Below are 10,495 nucleotides of genomic sequence, written 5' to 3'. Positions count from 1 at the left end.
CCAGTTGGTGACCCATTGGACTGTATGGGTGTCTACGCCACAGTCCCCCAGCTTCCTAATGAGAATGGGGTGAGAGACAGTGTCAAAAGCCTTCCTGAAGTCTAGGAAAACTATATCCACTGCCACCCCTGCATCCAATGATTTAGTGACCTGGTTGTAAAAGGCCACCAGGTTGGTCTGACAGGACCTGCTGCTGATGAACCCGTGCTGGTTGCCCCTGAGCATGCAGCTCCTTGCTGGCCCCTCCTGGATGTGTGCCAGAATAATTTTCTTGAACAGCTTGCCCAGGATCGAGGTAAGGCTGACTGGCCTGTAATTCCCCGGGTCCTCTTTCCTCCCCTTTGAATTTGAATTTGTGTAAATATGTTACATTCATCAGCTTCCAAGGATAAACAGATAATCTCTAAGTTTTAGAAGTTATATCAGTTCTTGCTAGTATGCGGATTCAAAGACGACCCTGAATTTAAGATGACCTGCTAATAATTAGATTCTGTAGATGAACAATGAATAGATTTCTTAGAATTTTCCATGTATAGAATCTAATTATTGGAAGGTCATCTTTAATTTATCCCCCTACCCCCACTGCTGCTAGGGGGGCAAGGTGATGGGGAAAGGTAAAACAGCTTACCCTCTGTTTATGCCTGCCCCCCTGCCAGCTTCTGGTCCCTGCTTCCCATCCTGCTTTAGTCTTGCTTTGTGCTGATAGGCTCTGTCCCCATTCTAGCCTGGGGCAGTGAACCTAGATCTGGACCAGCTCCCATAGCAGCCATGCCATGTGGATACTTGTCTTTGGCTCAAATTGCTCTATGTGTAGTTTCTGGTTAACTTTGCCAGGTTTCTCTCAGGGTTTGGGCTGCCTTGTGCCGGTCCCTCTTGACTTTAGGTTCCATCTTTCCTGAAGAAAGAACAGTCTTATATAATGCTCAGGGGGTAGTCACGTAGCTCAGTGTTTCCCAACCAGTGTGCCATGATGCAAAAGTGTGCCATCAGAAATAAACAGGTGTGCTGCAGAATTTTGCCATGGCAATGAGCTACAATAGGTATAAGGATGGGGAATGCCTTAACAGATGTGCCATGGAAAATGTTTATTAATGTAAGTGTGCCTTGGGCTGGAAAAGGTTGGGAAACATTAACTTAACTCCAGATCTCCACTTGACCAGCTGATTCTCCAGTATACCTAGCTCCAAAGAGGCCAAGCCTTAGCATCCCTGTACCCATTCACCTTGAAGGGCACAGACTCCAGCAGGACAGGTACAATCAAATTTTGTAATGCAGTTTTGCTGCTTACATTGCAAAGCATTGTTAAAACAGTCAGCTTGGTGAGAGTGTACAGAATGAGTGCAGAAAATGAATCCTCTGCTTGAAGAAGTCTTGCAATAAATATAGTTGAATTCTTATGTGACATTTCTTTTCATAGGCTACAGTTACTCAGACAAAGGACTGGTTTGCACTAGCAAAACAAAGCCAGCATGTAACACCTACAGATTCAGTTACTTGCCCTTTAGTTTCTTCTCAAATTCAAGGTGCAGAGCACTGGTCTACAAACTATCAGAGAACTGCTTCATTCACTGAGAACGTTGGCCACCCAGGTAAGTGACGGGGGCATAACTGTTTTTATTTATAGCACACACTTTCTGACATTGAAAATGTGGCCATTCTTGAATTAGAGAAGTGCTATGCTGGCTTGTTTTTGGTTTTTTGGCTGATACTACCATACCCAAAAGGGCTTGTAGGAGAAAAGAGCAAGTACATGTGCTTCCCATTCCCACAGTGGTAAACAAAAACAGTGCTTAATAAAAACACGCTACAATCTTCTCTGTAGAAGAAACCAACATGGCACAGAAAAGACCCAACACATCGGAAAATAGTAGGACCATGTCTCTCCCTAGGACCATGTCTCTCCCTAGGCCCGCAGAGCACACAGAAGGCATTCTATTTGAGAACTGCATTACTGTGGTTTTGTATCCAAAGCATGGATGTAGAGATGTAGTTCTACATGGCATTATTCTTCTGGAAACCAAAGGGGATCATCCATGTAAAATACTACTTACTTAATTATTAATGAATAAGTTATGCAGGTTGCACTAATTTATGAGTCAGGACTCGATATTAAATTTTGCTAAGCTGCAACCAGCCAGGTGGAGTTTACACAGTGCAATCTTGCGTGGTCCATATTATACTAGGCTGGACTAGGCATAGGACTGCACCCTAGGCCATGATGCCTCTTGAGTCTTTTTGTTCAGCGTGTAGAGGCTTGAAATGTCAGGGAGCTTTGATGTGTTTTGGCATAGCTAATTTTGGAAAAACTTTTCCAGAAGTTAGTGGGTCTCTGGGTGGCCCAACTCTTTTCTGATGCATTCAGCTAATTCTTGGTGAAAATTGCTGGTAGCCAAGTAGAAAGTCTTGTGCTCCATACCCACACTCATTTATTTTGGTAATGAGTGGATTTTTGTTCCAATCCATATGTTATCAGTTCTGCTTGAGAGCTTTATCTTTAAGTGTGGAGCTCTGTTTTCCATTTATATATGCTTACTACAGTACTCCATCATAAGAAATGCGTAAGCTTTTCAAGCAGAAGGCATTATATATGCACAGTATTTCTTGGAATTAACCATCAGGGACTGTAGGCAGAGGGAAAGAGAGAGAGATGGAGACAGCATAAATGTATCATTGCAACATGTCCAAGCATAGGAGTTGAGCGCTGTGGGCACTAATGCATGGTGAGGTAGCACAACTTTGGCTGGAATTCATGATACTGAAAGGTAACCTCAGGACTTATCACTACCTTTTTTTCCGCTGTTCATGACCTTATTGTGAAAAAATGGGAAGGTTTGGGGATTGTTTTCATTTCAATGATGAGAGAAGGAAAAAGTGACAGAGAAATCCATTAATCCTAGCATAGCCAGTAGTCTGAGAGTGAGGGCACTGGCTTGGGAAACAGAATGTGAGACTCAGGTTTGAGTCCATGCACCAGTTAGGATAATTCTTGGTATCTCAAATTAATGCCCTAACCATATGACAGCCTGTCTTTCTAGGTACATTCACACTGTACAGTAGAGTGTAACATAGACAACTGAGCTAGCTCTAAACCATCTACCTCAGGCCCTGGAAACAGCCTAACTGTGGTATCATGGGACTCCATGCAAGTTGATTTACCCTCCTGTATCTGAAAGTATCCCTCAGGAAAAATGCCTTCCTATCTTGGGCATCTCAACAGTGCGCTGCAGCATGCTACCTAGTCATACCCTCAGTCTCTCCAGTTGGAGGTTTTAGCTTTTTGTAAATCATTAAATATTCATTGGCCCACAAGCAAGAAGCTGATTCTATATCCTGGTAGTCAGAGCACTGGCATGGCGCATGGGATATTCAGGCTCAGCTCTCTGTTCTGCCTGATTTTCTGAACTACAGTCATAACAGATTTTTTCATGTTGTTTTTATGATTTAACAGATGAAAGATTGGATCTCCTTAGAATTTTTACCAGCACAATCAACACATGGCAATCTTGATAGCATTTCCATTGGAAAGGCTTCTCAGGTCTAGAATGGAATTAGAGGAAGACCTTTCATCTCAAACAGTCACATGCTGAGACTAGGTTCGGGTCCCTGCTCTGCCTGATTTGGATCAGGGGCTTGGACCTAAGCAAATGCCACAACCAGTGGGATGTTGACTCCTCTAGGAATGGTGGGGTTGTCTCTAATTCTACTGTGGACCTAAGAAACATCCTCAGTGGAAAGTTTGTTAAAAACAGCATGTTTTGGTTTCATAGAAAAGTTTTATGCTAGTATGATATTTGAAATATCCCATCATGATCATAGATCTTAAAAAGGGCAGTTTAAATTCTGTATTATTCTTTCTTGTTCTGAAGCACGACAGTTTATAGCTTGTGTATTGTTGAATGGCAATGGGAATTAAATACAACAGATACAAACTAGTCAGGGGGGACCAGCAGGCACCGGGGAAGTCCCTGTTCCCCCGAGCACTGCTAGGAGTGACCAGGAATAACGGTTACAAGCTGGTAGAGGGTAGATTTCGGCTAGGTATCAGGAGGTGCTACTTCACGGTCAGGGCGGCTGGGATCTGGAACCAACTTCCAAGAGAAGTGGTGCTGGCCCCTACCCTGGGGGTCTTTAAGAGGAGGTTAGATGAACACCTTGCTGGGGTCATTTGACCCCAGTACTCTTTCCTGCCATGGCAGGGGGTCGGACTAGATGATCTACTCAGGTCCCTTCCGACCCTAGAAACTATGAAACTATACTGTATAGCAGTGTTGAGTTACAACTGTTTTTTTCTTGCTTTTTGCTTAGATTCCATTTCTGGTCATGGTGCACGCAGCCTTTTTGCTCAGCTGAACAGGACTAACTTACACAGTGATAGTAGTAGCAGTTTAGGTAAGCAGTACTTACAGAGAAGCGTGCCATTTGTGTCACCTCCCATTGGGGAAAAAACCTGTTGCCCAGCTGTTTGGGAAAAGCAGAAAGAGGTATCTGGGCAAGTTAAAGACTAGACTCAGGTTTCCTGTTCACCAGACAAGAATTAACAGTGGAAGGTGGAAGCCAGCTTAATAGTATCAGGTACAGATGCACTTAACTGCCAGTTATAGGAAGGTGGCCAAAGGGAATGAGTGAAAGTGGAGCAAAAAGACCTGCTACTGCATCACCCTCCCCGTGCTTGTTCTTGAATCTAAGACAAGGGCCTTTTCCTCCTATGTTGAAACCTAAATGTGGTAGTTTCAACATGAGCATCTCTGCTGATTCCAACAGTGGCAGTATGGTGTTTTCCAACTGCTCTGCAATAATAAAATTCAAGTACATTCCACATCTCTTAGCTTAAAGACTTTTTTATGTCAGCGTGGAGAAGAGTCCTGAATCTGAAGGAGTTTGCAGCATTTTTTTCTGATTTAATGCAGGAGCGGATTCCCTGGGTGATGAATATGTACAAAAGAGTCTCTCCCTCCCTCGGAGGATGACAGCTGTAAAAGTTAGCAATGTGAGTGGGAGATCCACAAATAAAAAGGAGGAATCTTCTGTGTCCATTGCTGAAACGCCTTCTTGTACTCAGTTAAGAGTGTATCTAGACCAGAAATGGGAGAGTGAAACAGAGAAAGAAAGTAGTCAGGAAACAGCAATTTTTCAAACACTGGAAGAGTTTACATCAGCTTATATTCAATATATAGTGAGGGAATCGGTCTCCAAGCTGACTGGACAACCAGCTGCTAAGAGCAAGAGCAACGTGAACTTCAGTAAATTGTCTAAAGTCTTTATATATGAGGTAGCAAATAAAAAACTTTCTGTTGCTGACGGAGAACAACTGTCTTCCCAAATTATCACTCCATTCAAAGAGTTGGACCCCAGTGGAGATGAAATAAAATGGCGGAGTGAAGAAGTTAGTTTAAGTTCAAGTTCTGAAACTGATGGCACAGACATTAGGGCTGCCTGGTGTATTAGTCACCGAACTTACGATATTGGCAACAGAAATGAATTTGAAAGATTCAAGAAGTTCATTAAAGGAACTTTGGGGGAGAGGTACTGGTGGCTCTGGATGGACATTGAAAGACTGAAGGTCCTTAAGGACACCAGAAGGCAGCAAAGGTATTTTCCATTGTTTTTACTACTTATCTAAAAGGCTAGATAAATGTTGGTTTTGCTTATTTAGAATTAATCATCAGTTATAGATACAAGTGGTTATTGCAAACAAAGGATCTAATTCCAATGATTCCACTTTAAATGGGAGAATTCAGGAGCTATCTTGGTGAAGCAGACAAAGTTATATATATGCCAGACTTACTTGAAGTTAGAATTGGTCTTAATGTTAAAATTTTGCTTAAGAAGTTGGTTTAAAGACAAGATTCTAAAGTCACAAGCAGGGCATATAGTATGATGTGCTTCCCAAATAGATTTTATTAGGTTTAGATCTTCTATTCTAAGATAGTATAGAGTTTAACTCCATACAAAGCCAAGCTTTGTGTATAAGTGTGAGAATCTGAAAGAAATGTTTTGGCTTCTACTAGTTACACATTTTTAAAAATGTATTTGCAAAATGACAGCTGTTTGATCTGTGGGATGACTGAGTTGTGCCTAACTGTGTACAGTATATAACATGTATATGCATTTGTTTTCTTTTACCCAAGACAGCTTGATAAAATGAAAAAAATCTATCTAGTGAGCAGTGGAGATTACTTCCTTAATTCACAAGTCTTGTTCAGACTGGATCTACTCCATGGAGATCAGTGGAATATAAGGCATTTAAGAGGGATTCAGCCAGAAGTAGTGAAACCTTTACTTCTTTACTGGTAGGAATAATTGAAGATGAACTATAAAGTCACTTGATTTTTTTTGTGTGTGTGTCCTCTTTTTAATTTGACCCTAATTTGCTAGAGCTCAGGGCCAAATTCTCATCTCATTTACACTGGTTAAACCCTGAAGTTCATAGCAGTGATGTAGCGGTATTAGTCCCCTAAATTTTAGTTTCAGAGACCTGAGGATATAGCTACACTGAAAACTTCCCAAATTGAGCTCCATGGTACTGTACCTAGGCAGTTTCTATCACCTGAGCTGGCTTGTTTACAGCTACATCAGACATCTGTACACTTTACTACACTTTAGTCTAGAGTTGCATGTGGTCTAAATTTATGCAAGGCTTAAACCTAACAGTTTACTCGTTGATCTCTGTTATATAGAGGGGTCATATCAGCCTTGTAAATATGCACCCTTTCTTGCGTGTCTCTGTGGTAAAACACTCTGAGATTTTTAGGACTGAAAATGCTGTACAAGACCTTGTTGTTGGTTTTTTCGGGTTTTTTTTAGCTTCAGCTAACAAAGACTGTTGGCTCAGGATTCAGGTGAAATTGAGCTTCACATTAATTGTCATATGCCAGGGGTTGTCAACCAAGGGTACAAGTACCACTGGGGATAATTGGGAAGACCCCAGGGGGTACATGCGGGTGGGCAGGGATGGAGTGCTGCCACCCACTGCCCTGTGCTGCTGCCTCCCAGAAGCAGGGCCAGGGTGGGTGAGGGTAGCAGCGCCCCTCTGCAGGCCGCACAGGCACCACTCGGCTGGCCAGACACTGGGAAGAGGTGGAACTTGCATGTAGTGGCCACCAGCATCACCAGTCACCCCATACTGCTGCTGCTCTGTGTGGCCGCTGCCACCCCTCCACTCCGCTCTGCATCTGGCCATGTGCCACCCCTCCCCCCCCGCTCTGTGTCCAACTGCCAGGGGTACACTTATTAAAAAAGGTTGAAAACCTCTGTCATATGCTATAGGAGATAACAACATTTCTAATTTATTACCAAAGCAAAAGCACCTAAAGTCTTTTCTAACACTCTCCTGACTCCCAGTAGATTTCTGAAAACATGAATTGAGCCCTCCAGATTAGTTCATGCTGCCAAAAATCCCTTAGGGGAGTTGCATTTTGGATACCTCATACATCCATCCTTCTCTATCAGGCTTGAATGCTGCAACCCAAACTTTAATAATAAAATGAGTTTTTTTAAATTGGAGGAGAGTATAAGATTATCTTAATATTTCTCCTCTTAGGTCTGTATCTGCCTTTGGCTGTTAACAGCATAAGATCGTGATGTGGTAAATGTCACAAAAAGTCACCATATATCATTAGTCAATTATTTTGTGTTTTAAGTGTGTGTGCGTGCACACGTGCACGCACACATAGACATACATGGGCTGTCAAATGATAAATGTAATTAATTGTGAGATAAAATCACAATTTAATCGTGCAGTTAAACAATAATTGAAGCCCAGTTTAGTATAAATATTTTTGGATGTACACACACATTCACAAACCCTAGACAGTTCCCAAGACCTGGCCCTCCAACTCCTGTCCCCTCCATACAATTAGCTGCTGAGTCTGCTCCCAGGACCCTGCCTGGCATGTGTGTGTGTTTGTGTCTGTGTGTGTGTTTGTGGCTGGGCAGCAGTGAGGGGGGTGGGGACGTTTTTCCCACAGCACACAGGCAAACACGCAGCAGCGAGGGGAGAGGGGCTGCTTTTCCCCCATTACCAACAACAATTAATGTGCATTAAAAAAATTAACGCAAAATCAAATTAACGTGTTAATTGCAGGCATTAATCGCGATTAATTGACAGCCTTAATGTATACACCTATACCTATATATAAATATTTATTGATATTATTTTTTTGTTTCAGGGGCCCTAGATTTTGTGTCACTCATTCATCTGAAATACAAAGTGCCTGTGCAAAGCTGAAGCTGTGGCACATGTGTCAAGAGAGACCAAGGATGGATATTGATCCTTTCCCACAAATGGTGACATTGTTGCCACTAAGAGCCAAATCTTGCATGCCAAGAATAGCATCTTCCCATCCTCAGGTAGGCATGGCAAGGGCCTGCTTCTAGAAGCGAATCCTGCCCTAGATATAAATACTTACGTTCTTACTTACCTCCTGGGAAATAATGTCAAGAGTTCAGTTGAATTCAATGAGAGAAGGATTTGGTATTTAGTATTTGGGTTAGTTTACAGAGTTAGAACTGGTAAATCCAGCGTATCTCATTGAGACAGTTACAAGTAGTAGCCAACTCTGCTTTGTGCCATAGCTCCATTTAAACAGCTATTAGTTTAAAATTCACAAGACAGTCACAGAATCTCATAAAGAAACTCAAAAGCCACTTATTTTCTGGGATTTACTCTGGGTATAATCTTATAACCTTATGTCAGATGGTAAGCAGAATAGAATCTGTCTCACTGTCTTTTCAGTAACATTTGTTTTATTCCTAATAGCCGCAATGATTGTTATCTAGAGATGGTGGCAAGGAGGAGATATCCAGGAAAGAAACTGAGGCAGAAACCTGGTTGCTCAGGGGAAAAGGAGAAGGCAGTGGGGATAAGACAGTGGCAAAGAAACATGGGGTTTGGAGGCAGAGAGGAGCTCAGGACAGGTGTTGGAGGTAGCAGTGAGCCAGAAGCAGGAGAGGGAGAAATGAGGCAGAAGTTAGAGGGGCGAGGAACAGAAATTGGAGCAGGGCCAAAACCCAACTTAGGGGTCCAAATAACAATTTTATTAAACAGACACACACTACACAGCCCCATGAAGTTATTGGTTCACACACACACGCACACACACACAAGCACTCATGATGGCAGCAGGAGAAAGAGACTCTGTGGAAGGGTTGGAGTCCAGGTAGGGAAGAGAAGCAGAGTCCAAGTCCTTGGTTGAAGAAGGGGTGGGGGGTGATAGCTACTTATCCAGGCTGGATAGGGGTCCTTGTCCAGTAGGTGTTGTCCAGAGGGGGGTCGCCGGCAGGGCCTCTGGGTGGATGGGTGGTGTGGCATGGTGCTGGTCCAGATGAAGGGGGCCTCCCAAGGAGTCAGTCTTCACTACCCCTTTTTATGGGGCAGACTACCTCTGATCTCCTATGGGGAGGGCCTGTCTAGGCAATGTCAGTCCTATTCCAGAGGGCTCCAGGTGTTCTTACTGAGCATGGGCAGCCTTGGCACAATGGTGGGTTGCCTCATCTTTTGTTTCTTGAATGCTGAGGGTAGTTCCAAGGGCTGGCTCCTTGGTCCAGGTATTGGTGTTAATGGTTCGGTCATTCAGAGGGAGCTATTTTTAGACCTACTGCCATTGTCTCTCAAGCACCCTCATTCATCCCCATTTATTCAGGAACCAAGTTACATAGGAGGGGTAGGTGTGAGTCATGGGTTACACAACCGGGCATGGGGACAGGATGGAGCCTTGACAAACAAAATGGAAACTTGACATGACTTATGCTAACTTACATATGTAGGCCTAAATCATATAGTACCAGTAAAACAGTAATATAGAACGGTAAAAATCAATATAAACATAATAATTATACAATATAAAGAAGGGGAAAAAACAAAACAAATACAACTGCTACCAAAATAAAATGCTGAAGCTTATCCTATGTCTTAGCTCACTTATACTTATCTATAGGGAATAGAGAGGGAGAGACAAAGTCAGAAATGGTTGGGAAAGGGGAGGGAATGCATTTAAAAAGAAAAAGAAAAACTGGGAGTTTTGCTACAAAAGTATGCAAGATAAAATGTGCCATCACTTTTTCCTCAGAGATCACAGAGTGCATCTCTAAGGGTGGAAACAGTTGGTTCCTTTTGCACCTTTGTGGTACCATAAACATTTTTGCAGTGATACAAAGGCCAAGCAAAGAGACGTCTATGTCCCTTGCCATACCACAAATGTGATCACAACAAAACAACAAAGGTAGTATCAATTTGTGCTGCCGTTTTGAGGGGAAAGCCAGGCAGCCCCTCCAGTGTTTGAGGGGCTCAAACCTGTGCAGGAATATGTAGGGTACATAGGACTAGGTCCCTAGAGCTTCAAGAGAACATGTTGCCCTTTGTTCATTGTCCCGCAGGATCAATAGGTGGGGCAATGTGTTTTGCCCATTGAAGTAGATCAGCTGTGCCAGTACACAGTCTGGCACAACTGATCCACTTAATTTGCTGACGTATGTTACTATCCTAAGGATGTGTCTA

At 42.9% G+C, this 10,495-nt stretch overlaps 1 protein-coding gene across 1 annotated transcript in view; it reads left to right on the top strand.

Annotated features, from left to right (window-relative positions):
• Window positions 1-10,495, top strand: part of RGS22 (regulator of G-protein signaling 22) — a 106,878-nt gene that overhangs the window by 37,360 nt on the left and 59,023 nt on the right. The window contains exons 7-11 of the mRNA XM_019528000.1: window positions 1,418-1,589; window positions 4,306-4,389; window positions 4,908-5,589; window positions 6,129-6,290; window positions 8,169-8,349. Of these exons, the coding sequence (XP_019383545.1) occupies window positions 1,418-1,589; window positions 4,306-4,389; window positions 4,908-5,589; window positions 6,129-6,290; window positions 8,169-8,349 (1,281 nt within the window). The remainder of the gene's footprint in view (window positions 1-1,417; window positions 1,590-4,305; window positions 4,390-4,907; window positions 5,590-6,128; window positions 6,291-8,168; window positions 8,350-10,495) is intronic.

Source organism: Gavialis gangeticus, unplaced genomic scaffold (assembly GCF_001723915.1).
Source record: "Gavialis gangeticus isolate Ggan-Ray unplaced genomic scaffold, GavGan_comp1, whole genome shotgun sequence".
Classification (NCBI taxonomy): Eukaryota; Metazoa; Chordata; order Crocodylia; family Gavialidae; genus Gavialis; species Gavialis gangeticus.
The sequence above is the reverse complement of the archived record's forward strand: the minus strand, read 5'-3'. Positions and strand labels throughout refer to the sequence as shown.